We start from the raw sequence: 18,708 nt of genomic DNA, 5'->3' as shown, positions 1-18,708 counted from the left end.
TAAAAAAACCGACAATGATTCAATTTTTTTTAAGGATTTAAAAAGGGAATAGATAAGCTAGAGAGAAAAATATTTTTCCGTAATTAAATGAATCCAAATCGTAAAAAAAAACGGGACAGCAACCTTGAGCTGGAAAAACTCAGTGAAAAACAAAACAATGTATTAATGTTGAAGGCCACGGGTCGAAAAATCACCTTTTCCTATGACATTCCTTCAGGGATTTATAGTGTGTCTGTACTCAGGTCGTGAGTTTACAGTGACCTTATCGTACTATGGTAGGCTACATTATATTTTATCTCCAATATCACCACACTTTTTCTATAATAATCCTATGGGATATAATATAGGCCTATAGTTTGTGATGATTAGTGTCATTCTAAAATGTAGGCTATTATAGGATTACTATAGGTTCGTTTTGGTAAACGGAAGGGAATATCACAAAAACCTACAACTGTTTTATTCTGTGCTTAGATCAATGTTGAATGTAGGTTTCAGTCTAATAAAATGAATTCCTGGACTGTGAGAAAATGTGAAAGATAAAATACAGACAGACCACGCCATAAGCAAATATACCCGCATTACTCAGACAGCACAACAGAAATGTTAATATTTAACATAACCAGCATGGATCATTGTTGTGTGTCATGTCACAAGACAGTTTTTCAGCTTGACGATTAACACGAGGCGAAACAAACATGGCCTGAAAAAAGGAAATCTGCAAGTGAACATTTCATGATATACTCTCTCAGAAAACTTTCTGCACTTAACTGTGTAGTAGGTATAAAAACGTAAATGTTATGAGGATTATGGATTGCAGTGTGTGTGTGTGTGTGTGTGTGTGTGTGTGTACAGCACGGGCAGCGGGTGTGGAGCTGCATGCGTAGGTGTTGAACCACTGACAGCTGCGGTACAAATTTCCCCGCTTGTCCCAACTCAATGGAATCTCCTAATTCAGCACCACACCCCTCTGAATCTCAGTAAGCCCCATCTGTTACCCCAAAACCCCCCTCCACTGCTCTTCTCATCTCTCACACCCCCCTCCCATTTCATTGCCTGTCTCTTTTTTTTTTTTATTGACACCCCTCTCCTCAATTCTCTGTATATGCTAATTCTTTGTACTTAGTACTTGCAGTGTCAGTCTTTGTGAAATTGCCTCTGACTCTTCTACTTTCATTCATATAATCTCAGTTTAATTCCTCTCATCTTCTGTCCTCAGTCTACCTGTCCTCTTTTCCTCCTCTTCTCCCCTCCCCTCCCCTCCCCTCTCCTCTCCTCCCCTCTCCTCTCCTGTCATCTTTCACAAACCTTCACCTCTCTTCTCTTGACATCTCCTCTTCTCTACTCTGTTCCCTTCCCTTCTCCATCATATTTTCTGAATGAACAACAGCAATATATCAATACATCTGAGACAATCAAACACAATGAGCCCATCTTTTTTTTTTGTTTTTGCATGTCTCATTATTTAGGCGATGTCAGGTTGTGTTATTTCCAGTTTGAGTCTGTGGGTTAGATACTGAAAGTCTAATAAGATGCCATAGTTACACCCCAAAGCTAAAAGATCTCATTTGACTAACTACTATTCAGAATTTTAAACTTATATTAAAATTAAATCAAGATTTTCCATTAAAAAAAATCTGTCAACCATGTTATGATATATTCCCCACTCCATTCTTGTATGCTCATTTGAATGGGATTTCTAAAGGGAGTGAATCCCATCAATAACCAGCAACTCATAAACTATTCTTTGTGGTCAAATATCTTCCCCAGTACTCCTCAAGACATTCACATTTACTATCCATGGAAATGGAGGTGTTCCATTAACCCCAGCTCACCTTCAGGGCCGTCCTCTGATACCATGCTGTCCCTTCTGAGTCTCTCTTCCTTGTCATCAAGTGAAAAATGGAGAGAAATGGAGACGCATCAGTCCAGTACCTTCAGTTATATTGTATCCCCGCGGCCAGAGTAACAGTAAACCTACTGTTACACAGCCCTTTATGAAGCATGGCGCTAGGGTGACCCTACTGCCCATGCTCCCCGGCTTGTGTGTGTGTGTGTATGTATGTGTGTGTGTATGCGCGTGTGCATTCAAGTGTGTGGGTGTGAGAGTGGGTGAGTGTATGTGGACCCATTTGTACGTGCATATTGGGGTCATGTGTGGGTGTTTGTACAAGCTCCGGCTTGTCTGTCCCTGTGTGGATGTGCATGTTTGTGTGCGTGTGTCTGAGTGTGAGTGTGTGTGTGTGTGTGTGTGTGTGTGTGTAGGGGGTAGGGGGAGGCTGTGATGATAATGAGTGACAGTAACAACTGCTAGTTGCAAGACCTCTACAGCAGCCAGCTCCTTTATAAAGGAACAGGCGAGAGACCGGACTGATGTGCTAGTGTTGCGCTCTAGAGGCTAAAGCCGGTGTAAACAGCAATACAACTCTCCTGCCTGCAAATGCTAGTCTTTGTGATTAGTTCTGAGTGTGTGTGTGTGTGTGTGTGCGTGTGTGCGTGTGTGTGTGTGTACGTGTGTGTACGTGTGTGTGTGTTTACTCAAGTTCAATTAATTTCTCCAGTGAGGAGGAGGCTGGCAAGAAAAGGAGTGTCAACACAGTAGGCTAATGCAATTTCCTTTCTCCAGTGGTATGGCTGGAATGTGTGTGTACACATGCATGTGTGAGTGTAGGTAACAGAGGATACATAATTGAATAATTGAAGATTAAAGGTAGACAAATAGAACGAGAGGGATACACAGAATAAAAGGATAAACATGTCATAAGCAGCTTCATCGGTTGTACACATGCACTTAGCCTCCATCGACTGGCATACATACATAAAGAAGGTTAAATGGATTGATCAGTGAGCGCTGTATAATGTGAGACACTAGGAAACTCAATGAAAGATTACAGCAATGCAGCAGTACTACAAATTTACAGTCCTGGTCAAACCAGGCTGTTCTCTTTGTAATGATGCCCTTAAATGTTCAGATGCACCTTGGCTACAAGATTTATTGGCCCTGGCTTAACAACATGTAGCATGCTATTTAGTGCAGTACAGTTTAAATCTGTCTGTTAGCCTGTCCACCTATCTGCCTTTTTCCTCTTATCAAAGAGTGGCAGAGTGGTTATTTAATATTGAGCGTTACCAGTAGTAGCAGTCAATATACCTGCATCTTCATGGAGTAACCAATTGCATCCCATATGCTGAATTCATTACTAGCGGGCATCGTAACGTGTGTTCAAAGTATTAGTGTTTTTTTTATCTTCTTATTAGTTGTGGATACAGAAACACATTGAGCATGAACCGGCATTTGCTGTACCGTAATAAATGAATGACATTGGATATTAGAGCAGGCCGCCCCTCCTCAAGTCTGTGGCCCTAATATGACCTTGGACTCTCTCCAGGGATTGTGCCATGTGTCCCCTCAGCTGTGGAGAATTAAAAGGGACTGAGACAGAGGAAGAAGGAGAGGAGGAGGGGGGGCAGAGAGAGAGAGAGAGAGAGACAGAGGAGAGAGAGAGAGACCTTATGTTCATAGGGTTGATGCCCTCACAACAGGCATTTGATTGACATCTCTGTGTGCACAGAACATATATGTAGTATATTCCTGGAGGTGGGGATGGGGTGAGTAACAGTGGGTGTGATGGATAATCTTGCACCCCGGCCGTTTTGATCCCTTTGACTGGTAAGAAATAGGGGCATGGTGCCTTTATGTCTCCGGGATCAGCTGCGCTAAGTCTCTGAGCTTAAGAAGGAAGATCCGGTATAAGACTGAAACTACAAAGGCTGTGTGCTGGAAATAGTGCCAGAGAGGGCTATAGGTTACAACTCTCATGTTGCACTTTTTGTCTTAATCACTCATCTGATCTTATGTCATGCATTGCATGCATACGATCAGATATAGGGTAATCATACACAAGGATATTCAAACTTGCAAAAATGTTCTGATTGAAAATACTGTATGCTGGACAACTTTGAGTCACAGCACCCTCTGCTGTCAACACTAGACACATTTAGAGACTAGACTTCAGGCTTGAAATGTGTCTACTGTTGACAGCAGATGTTTTACATGTTGCCAGTTTAACATTTTGCAGTGTGCATGCCTGGAGGTGTGGCCAGCCAGAAAGTCCCAGCCATAATAGTGACACCTAGTCTTGTTAAAAGCACAGTTAATGATAGCAGTGAAAATATGCAACAGTCATAGCAACAGAGTGGGAACAAATGAAGAGACCAGTCATTTACTTCTCTGTTAGCATGAGTCTTTCTTCGTTAAAGTTGACAGGATCCATGTCTGAGATAAACAAGAGTGTTGTCTCAGCACTGTTTATTCCAATGTTTTCAAAGGAAAGAGCAAGGAAAAGATCGATAGAGATTTAGGTGAAAGTGACAGGGAAAACAATGAGGGTAACATGTACAAGAAAAATGTTTTTTTTTTTTCTTCATTTTTACGTTTTTCATCAGCAATAAATGTACACAATGGGGAAGCACATGCAGTAAAAGCCTGGCTATCGTGTGTACTTCTCCAAAGTGAACATTTATTGCTATTATTGGTTTGGGAATGCACCGCGGCCTTACAGCTTTCACCCTTTTTTCTTGACTGTGAGGTCTCATAATAGTGTAGATTTCTTACATCAGCCAGACATGTAAAACAAAAAAAAGCAAACATAAAAAGTCACATTTTTTCTCTCTTGGCCATAAATTTATATAATTTACAATTCTTTTTTTTTTTTTTTTTTTTCAGTCATCCAACCTTTGAAGGACATGCTGTCAGAAACTGCCCCTGTTAAAGTCAATCAATACACATCCACAAAGTAATTGAACTTCTATCAAATTCCCATTCCCTGTGTTACTAATGAAATATCACCGTTCTCAAACTACTTCATAAATAAACTTCCTTTCCTTAAATCCTACATTTATTATACAAGTGGTGAGAATTGAGTGAGAGTAGATTTTCTACTTATCAAAAAGTAATATTGTTGTTTGGCATTTATTTAAGCTGCAGTATTGTTGAAGAAACCAAAAATTCAGATTTGATTAAATCCCAGCCTTATTTTGTAACTGTAGCAGTGTAATCCAAGATGGTGGCTTTTTGTCATTTTTCTAAAGAAAACAGAGAAGATGTAAGGGACTGTGGTGTCTCACCTAAGATCTGCCTAGGATACCATAGGCAGGAGAATGCACCAAGTAAATCCATTCATTTTTTCATTCATTTTTTCCAAGCACCTTGTAAACAAACTTTATTTTAAGGAGAAGCTAGTTAGTTTTCTTACTTTGGGATCGCTAAAATGGAGCATCACAACAGAACAACACTCAACATGTTAAAAAAAGAAAAAAAACACTATGAACAGGAGCAATGACAAATAAAGATGAGGCAAATGTTTCTTTGAGGACCAAGAAGAGAAATATTGCATGTGGGAGACATAAAAGTCCTATTTAGCCAGCTCCTGAGCATGGCTTTGTTCTGCTTCGTCCACTCTGGTGAAAAGGGCTGTACCTGCAAACCCTGCAGCACCAGCAGACACAGAACCATGAGGTAGATCACTGGTCAAACTGACCTCTAGAGCAAAAACCTCCTAAAAGATGCCCATTCTGTGTAAAACTTGTAATTTCATAAAACTACGGCTCTTGCTTACTGCCATGTCTTGAAGTAAAAAACAAAAACAAAGTAAAGAGAAAAATATGGAATTACCTTGCTCTGAGCTTGTCGGTTCTCATTTTCTCTGTATTGCAGTTGGACTCTCATTGTCTTTATTGCTACCAGGAGACTAGATAGCATAACACTCCATTGATATCTTCATGATTTCACACACATTGTGATCAATTAATGAAAATATGATACCTTGTCAAGATAACGTTCAATGAAAAAGGTAGGAGAATGTTTGATGTGACATAAAGAAGGCACCTTTTCCAATAATAAATTCATTAATTTTCTAATGAAATGGTTGTCTGTATCAGTTGTCAGTGCAGTTGAAAATTAATTGATTATGCAAGCTACTTCATGACAACTTTCAAAACCAAAATGAAGCAATTTTGAAACTTGAAACTTCAGTGCAAGCAAGGTTTTTCATATATCACAAATAAACTAACTATAAAATCATAGAAACCTTGGGGAAAAATATTTCAATCTCATGCATTTTGAATATCACATCACACTTGGGGTTCCTCTGGCATTTGTTTGAGAATCCTTGGAAAAGAGAAAAAGAAGTACATGTTTGTTTCTTATCAAAATAAATCTTGTTTTTTCCGTGATTAGCCAACTGCTTGAGTCCATTTACACTGTCCTCATTTTCCACCACAAAAGTTGGGGCTGTGCAAAAAGTTCATGTGTCTGGTCCAATCAGAGAAGGCGATGACTAGTTATCACTGTGATGTCATCGGAAACTGCTCACATCCTCTGGCTCACAGAGGGGTAATCTAGACTGAAAATAAAAACACAGCAAACATAAGTGTCATAGCATAGCATAGTGTCATGCATTTTATGTATTCTATTCTCCTCTTTATCTTATTCTGACTATCATTATCAAGTTTTATGTGAAGCACTCGGTACATGTAATTTCTCTGTTGTAAAGGACTTTGAGCTGCATTTCTTGTATGAAAGGTGCTAAACAAATAAAGTTTATTATTATTATTATTATTATTATAGCAAAGACTACAGACTATTATAGCCAGCAACATTCGAATCCTAATATCTCTAACACATAAATTGCAACCCTACATTCAATGACAAATGTGTTCCATGTGTTCTTAATAAACCTCGTAAAAAACCCTCCTTTTTAATAGAGCCTTTCCTTAAATTTGTGTTGATTTTATTTCTTTATTTTTATGTGTTTGTCTATAAACTTTCCATTTTAACAAGGCCTTTCCTTTGTGTTTAATGGGTCTTTGTTGTTGGTTTATTTGACCAGTTTTTATGCACTCAGTATTTACTCTTTAGCACTTTGAGATTTACTTGTAATGAAAAGTCCATTACAAATAAAATGTATTAGTGCTATCATGAAATAATTGATAATAACCATGGTTGTTGATATGTCCTCAACATTTATTGCATAATAAATTATACTATGTGGCAATAATGTTGATGCTGAAATATACAACCTGCTTTAAGTCAAGATGGCCTACATTCAGAAACTGGAGCATACCTAGGATTACTTGCTGTGTTGACTGTAAGGAGACGAGTTGTTGGATGAATCCACTTGCTGCTGTGTGCCATTTTCCTGAAGAGCAAAACAGCATCTCTCATTTAGAGGCTGATAATGACTATCTTCACTGTTTGCACTACGGTAATTGATAGTTTTACAGGATGAACAGTTCACAAATAAACTCAAAGCCTCTTTAATGGAAGTGTTGGACTGTCATGACATGTAATTTTCTAAAGCAATGAAAATAAATTACTCAGATTCTTTTTTTAAAAAGATATGATGTATCATATCATATGGTGTATACTGTATATAACACATGCAAAATGTATAATTTATGCATGGGGAGGTAGAAGTTGAATGTGGTGGACCTTCTAGAGAATTAGATGAGAGGAGCGCTCAATATACTTACAGCGGCTGCCTGCATGGGCGGGTACTGGGGCATGTAAGCTCCTTGCACAGCAGGGTTGGCAGCAATATACTGTCAAATTGGGAAAAAATATATTTTTTTAATTCCAAATCAAAAACTATTGCATGTTCATATAGTCTGGACTGAAAGACTACCTTGTTATACATTAATTTTGCACTAGGTATAATCAACTTATAGCTTATATTCATACTTCATACATAGGTTGACACAATAAAATATTTTATTCACTGTGAATATCGTGACATTTTGCATCATATTAATTAAATAGCATTCGGTCCTTATGTGTTTGAGCAATCTCTATGTGTGTATGGTGATCTAGGATATATCCCAGAATCCTCCTCACCGCTCCACTGTTTCCCAATGACAGATGGCCCATCTGCTGAGTAATCATGGCTGTGGGGTGCAGTGACATGGAGGGATCCACAGAGGGAGACATCACAGCAGCCTGCAATAAAAGGGAGCTTAGTTTCTATCATATTTAGACCACAGCCTTGTACAAAGTGAATTACAGTTTGAATCCACACATTCTGACATACACAAATAGCACATATAGTCTGAAAGAACAGTGGCAAGTAGATAAGAGTATAAATATCCCATGACTAGTTTAAAACGTAAGTATGTAGATTCAGCTAGGAAAAATGGAGATTTTCTCATTGAGAGCTTTGACAAAATGTAATTCTGCTCATGATTAATGCTTTTGTAGCACAAACTCTGTGTGATAATATATTAGTCTGAGGTAAAGTATTCTCTAATGCTTCTAGTTTCCAACAGGGGATGAATACGTGAAAAAGTATGAAGCTGTCAGCTCTGGTTCTGTTTTCAAATGGGGTATTCCTTTAAACAAGATGCCCTTTGGGAATATACCATTTCCTAGTCAAAAGTGGGGGAGGGGGGAAATCAGCACAGACACTTGTTCTACTGGAAACCATCTGTTGGAAGAGTCAAACAGCCCAAGAGTCATAAGACTGTCTCTGCTGCAGGCATTTCCTGCTGGATCCAGAGAGGAGAAGGGAGGGGCGGAGGCCAGTGGCTGTATGTCATTTTAGTTGTTCCATTGCTACAGTCTGATGGCACACATGCACAGAAAACACATTCAGTCTCTCTCTCTCTCTCTCTCTCTCTCACACACACACACACACACTGGCAATTTCCTAGAACTCAGCTCTGTGTTCTTCTCCTACGTAGTGGGAAGTTTTCGAAGTTGTTGGTTTAACACTGTCAGCAGAACAGGCTGATTAAAGTAACACTCTCTGCTTTGCTACGAGCCCAGAACTTCAGCTGTAGCAGCAGCAGCATACGCCCATTTCCCTTACACAGAACAGGGAAGGGGAGGGGGGGTTATAAGGCAGTGCTGTTGTTCCCTTACCGGGTGTTGCATGATATATGGTGGATGTGCCACCCAAGAATGACTCTGTACCTGAAGGGAAGGAAAAAAGACAGAGAGAGATGGGCAGAGAAAAGTAGAATCATTGACTTGTCTTTAATGAAACATCTCACTTAAAAACTACAGAGAGAGAAACTTAAAACTACACTAGGCAAGTTTTTTTTGGTAAAGAAAAACACTGGTCTTATCAGTCAAAATGACAAATTAGGGCTGCAATGTCCCATCCCCGTTAATTGAGACCCCACAGATTCACCCTATTTGCCCAAATTCGTTTCAGGTGTTGAGTATTGTGACTGGCAGGGGAAATCTCCTTGACGCACAGGAAGTGATGAATCAAAACTGAAGAACGAAATACAAAAACTGTTTCCTAAACAGCAGCGAGCGAGTGCACCATTCAGAGAAACCTAGACTCACAAATGATGGCAGAACCTGCTGTGAAAAGATTTTTTTTACCCATCTCCACCCCTACGAGCCACGAAATTTAGGCCTGAGGATTGTGCAGCTTTCTGATGTCGCGTTACATGATTTCTGGATGTAATTAAGTCCTTCAAACTTTTCAGAAAATTCAAACATTTATCTGCTGCTGCCACTTGGGGCTCGCCAAAGTTCAAAGTTGCCTAGTGCAGCTTTGACTCAGCCAAATAAAACCACCTACTCTTGCATCTACGACACCCGCACAGGCACACACACACACACACACACACACCCCCACACATGAGCACAAATACACCCACACATACCACCTCAAAGATAACAGAGAGAGAGAGAGAGAGAGAGAGAGAGAGAGAGAGAGAGAGAGAAAGAGAGAGGAGAGCGAGCAAAGAGAGAGAGAGAGAGAGAGAGAGAGAGAGAGAGAGAGAGAGAGAGAGAGAGAGAGAGAGAGAGATGGCGATGATTTAACCCCAATTCTAGCTCTCGGACATGTTTACATAAGCACAGTGTAAACAGTGTGACTAGTGTACATAAGTACAGTTGCAGGCCAATGGAGTCCCATTGATTGTGTAAACCAACTTGTTAGGGGAGGGATCTTCCACATTACCTGGTAGGCAGAGACCGGGGACATGTAGGGAGACATGGCAGGCTGCGTAGTCATCATCCGATTGGTCACCGGATAAGGAGAAGGATAGAACCTAACCGACACAGAGGAATTTTAAAATAAAGCTTAACATTTGCAAGAAAGAAGTATAACAATCTCTTGATCTGCCATAATCTGTGTGACTTACCCATTCTGCATAGCTACTGAGGAGGGGTCATAGGTAAGAGTCATCGCACCCTGAGATGAGAAGATAGATAATATGGAATTACATAATATTATATCATGATACTATTATATTACTGCTGTGTCATAGCCATTGAACCCAGAACCCAGAACAAATCAGTACAATTAAAAATGAATCATCAGTTTGTCGGTTATAATCAGTTTCTGTGAGAATGAATTCAGCGTTTGACTTTTCTCAGTGTATTACCTTTTCGTTTCTCATCACAGTATCAAGTACACAGAGAGACCGGCGAGAGATAGGTTACAATAGATGTAAGACGATAGGCAGATACATACTAGTCTCAGATCCCCTTCTCTGTTCCATGTCCGTCCGTTGGGAACAAATGCACTGTGAGCGTGTTTCTTCCTCTGGCCGTCTGCAAACTTACACAACAGGGGCTCAGAGGGAGCTGGGGACGAAGAGCGTGACAGTCATTGTTACTGACATATTAATGATCGTTTTCATCACCACCTCCACAGTCTTCATCACAGAGGAGAGAAAGAATAAATTCATTCCTACCCAGAGCTCCAGAAGCTGTCTTGATAAATTTCCCATTGAAGTGGGAGATCACTGCGTTACACTGCTCTGTTGTGTCCATCCTAGCGGGGGAAGATGCAACAACAGCCATGGCTAAATCATCAAACACGCAGAGACACATTTAAAAGTAGCCACTTTCCACCAGCTAGGCTTCCTGAAGAAATATCGCCACTTGCAGGATTAAGCAATAAGCCACAAGACGCCGAGGTTTACAGTGATTTTAGAACGGGAAAGCAGTATGGTTAGGAACGACACAAAATGGAGTGAAGCCATCTTAGCTACTATTAGCTACTGAATGGCTCCCCAATCATACTTCAGCACATTATGTCAAGTGACAATGCAGTTAGACAATAGTCTTTTTAATGCACCCGTCACTTTACCCTATCATTGTGCCAGATCTCTTATTACACCTCTAAAATGATCTGCTGATTTGACTTTTGGGGTTTTTATGTCTTTTATCCATGGATGTATGCACTTTCTTATTTATGGGGTGGGATGGGAGGGGGTTCATGTGTTTTTGTCATGTATTTTAACATGTGTCTTTTATGTTATATTATGCCCGAGGTCCTTGTTGTTGATGTTGTTCTGTTATGAGCACACAAATTCCTAACAACTAAGTTAGTATGGCAATAAAGTATTGAATCTTGAATCTTGAATCTAGCTCTTCTAAAATCACTGTAAATCTCAGCTTTGAGTAGCTTATTCCTTTTGTAAAACGGCAATAACACACCATTGTAAAAAAGAAGAATGCAAATGTTCAGGAAACCCTTTTTTTTTTTTAATCAATATTAACTGAATTTATATTTTCCCCTGAGCAATACTTCTTGAACAGTAGCTAAACAACATCTGGGTTCAGCGCATTAATATTTAAATGAACATTTATGCGGTCACAGGTGTACGTTTATTTTTCAAAGGTGATTCAGCCAGGCAGAAATGAGGCCCGGAGCGATCCTTTAAACTGTAATTCTCCTTTAACTGACCTGGCGAAGCCCACGCCTCGGCTGTTGCCGCTGTAGTCTCTGAGGACGCGGGTGGAGACGACCTGGCCGAAGGGCTGCAGCATGTTCTCCAGCTCCTTCTCATCCACAGACAGAGGCAGGTTGGAGATGTACAGGTTGGTGGGGTCCTGCTCCTGCTGCTGCTCACATAACAGAGAATGGAGAGGATGAAATAGGGAGATAACTCAATACTATTGTTTATCGTCTTTCAGTGGAATCATATCGTGACGATATGGTGATTTTGGGATATCGTGACACACAATTCTGCTGTCTAAATTGATGATAATAAGCTAATTCTATTTTAAAAGTCTGACAAAATGAGGTATGTTAGGAATATTACTTGAAATTTTCAGTTTTGTTTGACACCACATTACCATTTAGTTCATTTATTTGATTATTTAACATTTGATTTTGCATACGTGAGCCATATCGTGAAATCATAATATAAAAATAAAATCCTCATGATTATCGTGATATTGATTTCAACCATATCGCCAAGCCCTGAGAGGGAATTTAATGAATGCCATGTGTACTACAGTATGTGTTGCATGTGACATCAGTGTCAGTGAATGTAATATAATAGATAACCGGAATGGAACCACTTACGATGCAAGACCAATTTCTCGGAAATCAGACGAATTTGTATTCTATTGTATCACAGATGAAAGCAGTTTGGATGTTCTCTATTCCAAATAACGTTGCTTTCCGTGGTGCCAGGACTTTGTGGGGTTTGTTTCATACTTTGAAATCAGACATTCATGGTGCCCTGTTTCGATGCTATGCTAATCCTTCATTGGCAGACAGAATGCATGATACAAACAAAAGACATGACATTTTGATTTACTATGAAACTAGTTAGTCTGATCTGATTTAGGGTGAGAGTCAGGCCAACTAGAGTTATAGGTCAGAAGAAGGTACTGTATTTGGTTTAACAAACATCTTTAATAATCTCTTTTGCACAGACAAACACACACACACACATACACACACACTCACACACACACACACGCACTTCATCTCTACTATGTGCAGCAGATCAGCTCCTCTAAGGCCCTCCCTAGAAACAGCAGGAGAGTAACGTAGCCTAGCTACCACAACACACAAACTGTGTTCTGCTGCGCTTGGTCCAAACAGAGCAGCTCGACACAAGCCTCCAGAGAGCAACCCTTCATCAGTGAACTCTCGCCCATGAATTTAAGCACAGGAACACAGGCAGGGCTGGGAAAGGGACTGAAAGAAATGTGACGATCCAGAGAATTTCCTCTATGCACCAGGAGGATGGGCGGGACAAATCACAGAAATAACACTTTTTTTTCCTCTACAAAAGATTTGGGAAAAATGAGAAATCAGGCCACTATACTTCATTAAAAATAAGAGGATAGCTCAAAGCACATGACAGTACTTGTTGTAGAGCAGATATGCTAACATCAATTAGCATGATACATACAGTGCTAATTTGTACTAATCTATATAACCTAGCCGGGATGGAGGGATAGTGTGGGAGGCAGGGAGTTGGTGGTCCTGTGTGTAATGTGTAATGTTGACTGACAGGTTACTTGGCAGAGAGAGACGTGACATCTGGTTTCTACAGTGAATGTAAATGGGGTCATGGGAAGAACAGCCAGTCAGCTGAGGCCATGTGACCGGTCCAATGTCTCTCTCTAACTCACACACAGACACACGGACGCGTCGAAAAAAAAAAGCACAGCCCCATAGAGACACACACACTCACAAACAAAACAAATATGTACACACACACACACACACACACGGCTACATCAGTCTCACCTTGGCCATCTGGGCTTGTATGCCGCTGGTTTTGAGAGCATGCACTGCCTTTAGAGCTGCTGCTGGGCTGTCAAAGTCCACAAATCCATAACCTGTAGTTGGTAGAACAGTATTCACAAACAGCATCGCTAAATTAGACATGTACCCACTAATGTTACATTTTATCCTGCCGCTATCAATACTAGTCAACAAGGGTCAGTGAATGAGTGAACGACCATACTGACCTTTACATTTGTTGGTTGTCTTGTCCAGGATTGCCTTTGCTGACTGGATCTTGCCATACCTGGGCACACATCAACATGTAGATTACTGTCATGGAAATGTGTCTTTATATGTTGAAAACTGAGGCTAATCATTTCTCATTTATACCAAATATCACCTCACGGGCCTGCACTATTCCTAATGTATAACAATATCTATAATATTGGTCACATCACAACATTGTTTTATGTGTCAGTCACCTGTTCTCTACTGTATATCCCTTTCCACTTTGGGGTACACATTTGTGGAGAGACTACCTTCCCTTGTCATGACTAAAAATAGAAAAGGCCGAGCAATAATAGCAGAAAAAATGGATTAATAAAAAACGAGCATCTAAAGTCATAATGATACCTGGCAATTTTAGAGACACATACATGTGATGCATGTGAAAACAGCAGCTATCTAGTGTGAACTACATTTCCCTACATATTTCTATACACTTTGTGTCCAGTTTCAATGCTTCAGCCAGTGTTTTATCATTCATACACAAGTTGAACTGTGGTACAAGCACCATTTGCAGAACTGGTATCTGAGTACACACACCATACAGGCTAAATGCCTAGCTTACATCACCATTCAAACCTTGTTGCTATGAAAAGCTCTTTCATTTCTGCTTTGTGCTGGCAAACACCATTGGGAACAGGAACAAAACACAAGCAAACACGACACAAACAGCTGCTGCTGCTGGTTACATGGTTGAATGCCTCTCCCCATATGCTTGTAATTCCGAGGAAAAAGAGAGGAGACAAAAACTCCGCTAATTATGGCATCCACCACACTAACTACTATAGGACTGCAGCCTGTAGTGTCAAACATATTCACTGGGCCCCTTTACATGACTTTGTTATTTCAGAAAACTAACATTTTTACAATCCGTTTCACAATTGGACTATGGGTTTTTACATGCATGTGTCTGTGTGGGGTATTGTGGTTGGTACAATTCATGGCAATTCATGTGTGTGAGTGTGTAGTAAGGTTCGACTGATATGGGTTTTTGAAGGCAGATACTGATATGTTTGTATTGAAGCTGCTGATATTCTTTAAATTTGACAATTTTTATGCCCAAAATTCCAAGTATTCAGGTTTTCCCCCATAATTTAATTCTTGTCATGGTGGAAAAGCCTCAGAAACAGCATTTAGACCGTCATGGGACACTAAAACTCCATTGAAACCCAGACTAATGAAATTCTTTTAGGGTTAGGCAAGGTGACCTACCCCACCTATACGGTAGGAAACTCTGGGATACATTCCTTCCTTTAAACGAAGAATTCGAAGTCCCCATGAAATTAACTCCCATTACTTTTACCTCCTGGAAAACAGAATATCTTTAATGGCGACCTCATGTCGCACCAGTAGGCGTAACTTTAAATTCCAGCCAATAAAACAACACAGATTTTTGAACAAACCGGCCCCTCCGCCCCTCCCATCAAATAAAACAACCTTTCTGTCCCTGACTGATATCCCATTGGTTAAGACTTTTGAATGATCCCTCACTGCGCTATGTCCCGCCCTAGCATCCTGTTTCAATAGGAAATACATTAAAGCAAAGAAGTAAAGATGTCACTTCATGGGGTCTTATTTTACAAAAAAACATTACTGAACAATTAAATGACACGTGGAGGTTTTGCAGGTTTTACTGTCTTTATGTAGCTGTGGTCAGGGAGGAACCTTCCTCATATTGGAGGTGGATGACATTGATCGGCCTGTATCCGGTATTTTATAAAAGCCCGGTATCGGCCTGATATATCGGCAAAGCAATCTATCAGTCTAATCCTAGTGTGTGTGAACATGGGCAGTGCCTGTATGTTTACATGTGTGTACTCACTGCTGACAGAGTTTGACCAGATCCAGGTCTGTGGTCGCGGGCGGGAGGCCGCGGATGTACAGGTTGGTTTTGCTCAGCTGCTCCCAGCCTGTGCTGCTGCTGTTGCTGCTGCTGCTGGGACTGGACGGAGTCATGGGGTAGGACTGCACACAGGAAAGCGACTGTTAGGGAGTGTATGGATGCCAGATAATCTAATTGAGATTTTTTAGGTCAATACTGATCACAAGAATATCTAATGTGTGTGATCCAAAACACAGAAACACACACACACACACGCACACACACACAACACAATTGGACGCATTAAATTTTCATCATTGTTTATTGTACGTGCTGTATTAGGTCAATACATGCAGGAACTGTTGTATTGTCCTCTTGTTGTTGTCTGAGTGCCCTTCTGAAGGTGATGAGCACGGCACATCGATGATCCACACAACAGTCAACACAGCTTAGGTTTTTCTACAACATTAGACTCTCAGCAGCAGTTTAGTTTTCACTCAAGCTGCTGGCTGCTGTAAAGAAATTATCCCCGATTCCTATGAGCCAAAATATCAGGGAGTTTATTAAACACATTTACGCTTGTGTGTGAGCCATTAAAAATCACCATGTAATTAAATCTGTGTCGACATCTTACTTCCTGTTTTAGAGTTCATCAGAAACCTACAGTCTTGTGCACATTTGACTTCTGAGCCAAACCACGCAGCACTGCCCTGCAAAGCATTTCCTTCCCCTTACTCATTCATTAAAATAGCTCCCAGCCACCCAAACCCGCTCCACATCAGATCAGAAACAAAACAGAACAGCAGAATCACACCATCTGTCCATGACCAAAAAGACAATCCATTTCAAGTCAGTAACACATCAAGTGCCAAAGCCAGAAATGCCTCCATAGCAAAGCCAACAAGAACACTAGAACATTCTTACACAACCGTGTGATGTCGAAATGTTTATACCAGTTCTTTTCCTTTCCAGATGAATTGATTGCTATGGCCGAAACATCTGTCGGGCCTGTACGGCTTAAAGCAGAACCCTCACACTGTTGTTGCTATACATTTACCACGGTGACTTTTTCTGAGTCCAACAGGGTTCACATCAGGCCTCAGAGCCTGTACGCCTACTACATTAGTGAACAGCCAAGGGCAGTTACACTGGTACATTTCAAAGAGACGTCGTCACCATAGCAGACTAAACCATTATTACACCTACTCTACAACCTCATTGACTTCTTCCTTGCAGGCAGAACAAGCCATTATTTGTAGTTAGTTTCAGATCCATGTCTGCTTGGTGGCAAAGTAAGCTGAATCTATCTCCCGATGGTTATTCTTACCCAATACATGAAAAAAATCCAAGTTAGCTCTGATGCTAATGGTGGATATTTGGGTTTATGTGGGCTGCAGGCTCTAAACTGATCCCTCCCTATGGCAGAAACCACAATCCACTTTATCTACAGGAGGAGTAAAATATATATATATATTTTCCTCTCATTATGGCTATACCAACAATGGCCTCCTACCTCTGTCCCAGGCTGTACCTCACTTAATATTTCCATCTTGTTTTGGAATGAGAATCAAAGGGGAGTAATATGGTAAGTAAAGGAGACAGGACCTTGAATTCACATTTTTTTCACCTGAGAGGTCAAAATTCAGGATGCAGCAGTGGTGAACAGTTCACTCCAGCACACTGAAGGAGACCCAGCCTCTGGATCCACTACGGTGACAGAATGCATTAACCTAAATGGACTACCACAGCCGACATGCATATTAAGAACTGAGGATGAATGACTGGGGGAAAACAAGGTTATAGCCCTATAGACATGGGTCAGCACATACGGTTGGGATCATCTCTCCATCTAGCCTATCGGTTTATCAGCTACATTCCCGTTTGACCACTAAACCAAGGTGCAATAGGACCAATAGGTCTATAATCACAATCTTTTAAGAGTTTTATTCATTTGATATTAGAAGCAATGTTAAAAAATATCTAGCCTATTAGCCTACATATATATATAGGCCTATACAGTATATTCCATATGTTAGCCGAGAAGGGCTTTCCAATGTCATTTTGGCATGAAGTTATTGCTATGTTATTTACAATGTATCGAAAGACTGTTTGAGGTGTTTCAAATGCTACCTCAAGTGTAGAGCGAAAAGTAGGTAAACCAATGTGCTTATTTTCTTTTTCGGCCTACCTGCTTACGATTGGCTGTCTTCAGCGGGTTGCCTGTATTTGCAAAGATCATCCTGGAGGTTACAGTTATAGTTTATATCCTAATTGGATCCGAAAATTGTAACACAGAGCCGCTAGAATGAGCAATCCGAATGGAATACAAAATCGCCTATGGGTTTAAAACATCCGCATATTGATCAGGATGGTTAACACTAATGCGAGGCTGTAACGCGCTCCGTCCTCTCCAGCCTACATAGGTACTGACACATCTATACAGTCAGATGCAAACACCCAGGCGATGGACCAACCCTAGCGGTCCGGTTCATTGATCTACGACGTCCTAGACCGCTCCACAGTCCCACCTACTACAGACCAAACCATCTCCGCCACTGCAGGGTGTTTCACATCAAATAAACTGCGTGGCCGCCTCATAAAAAACTCATATTCTTCATTTGTTTATGGCGACAGAGCGGCACAACGGCGACTGCTGTCTGCCGCTTTAGGTTTAATCGGACACAGAATGCGTTTGCGCTTGATCTTAGTCGTGCGATCAGTTTGGCTGAACACTGGACGCCCTTTCATGTTATTATCGTCCGCACATACCAAGCATTCCTCCCCCCCCCCCCCCCCTCCCCCTCCTCCCCCCGCTTCCCCTCCTCCTCCTCCTCTTCCAACCCTTCCCCCCATCCAACACACTGACATGTCAGAGAATCAGGAGGCAATGAAATATAAGCAGGGACTGGCCTGGGCTGGAGGTCACAGCCTCCCCGTGAATCCAAGTGTAGGTAGAATGAGAGAGAATTAGATTTATAAGCTAGAAAAGAAAATTAGTATGTCTGTATTTCTGTATTTTTTTCCCATTTGGCCTATCTTTGATATAGCTCTGTTCTGATATGGAGCCTGGAACATGTGTTCATTAAAGGACAGTCTGTGCATTAATGT

General features: G+C 40.8%; 1 protein-coding gene across 1 annotated transcript; it reads right to left on the bottom strand.

Moving 5' to 3' along the window:
* Nucleotides 1-4,256: 4,256 nt before the first annotated feature.
* On the bottom strand, nt 4,257-18,116 carry rbms1a (RNA binding motif, single stranded interacting protein 1a). Its single transcript, XM_071914984.2, has 14 exons — nt 17,789-18,116; nt 15,601-15,743; nt 13,739-13,797; nt 13,515-13,606; nt 11,709-11,866; nt 10,711-10,790; nt 10,488-10,600; nt 10,156-10,205; nt 9,972-10,062; nt 8,915-8,965; nt 7,892-7,993; nt 7,531-7,599; nt 7,122-7,196; nt 4,257-6,401 (listed from the first exon to the last, which is right to left on the bottom strand). The coding sequence occupies exons 1-13, from the start codon at nt 17,837-17,839 to the stop codon at nt 7,128-7,130; spliced, it is 1,128 nt and encodes a 375-aa protein (XP_071771085.1). The 5' UTR covers nt 17,840-18,116; the 3' UTR covers nt 4,257-6,401; nt 7,122-7,127.
* Nucleotides 18,117-18,708: the final 592 nt, after the last annotated feature.

The sequence above is a fragment of the Centroberyx gerrardi genome, chromosome 1 (assembly GCF_048128805.1).
Source record: "Centroberyx gerrardi isolate f3 chromosome 1, fCenGer3.hap1.cur.20231027, whole genome shotgun sequence".
Taxonomy (NCBI): domain Eukaryota; kingdom Metazoa; phylum Chordata; class Actinopteri; order Beryciformes; family Berycidae; genus Centroberyx; species Centroberyx gerrardi.
This window is presented reverse-complemented; position numbering and strand designations above follow the sequence as displayed.

Coding starts and splice junctions, on each gene's coding strand:
- rbms1a (XM_071914984.2), bottom strand. CDS start 17,839: ATGATCTTTGCAAATACAGGCAACCCGCTGAAGACAGCCAATCGTAAG. Junction 10,206..10,487: donor GAGAAGGGGATCTGAGACTA/GTATGTATCTGC, acceptor TTCTCATCTCAG/GGTGCGATGACTCTTACCTA. Junction 7,197..7,530: donor CGCCCATGCAGGCAGCCGCT/GTAAGTATATTG, acceptor TTTGCTCTTCAG/GAAAATGGCACACAGCAGCA.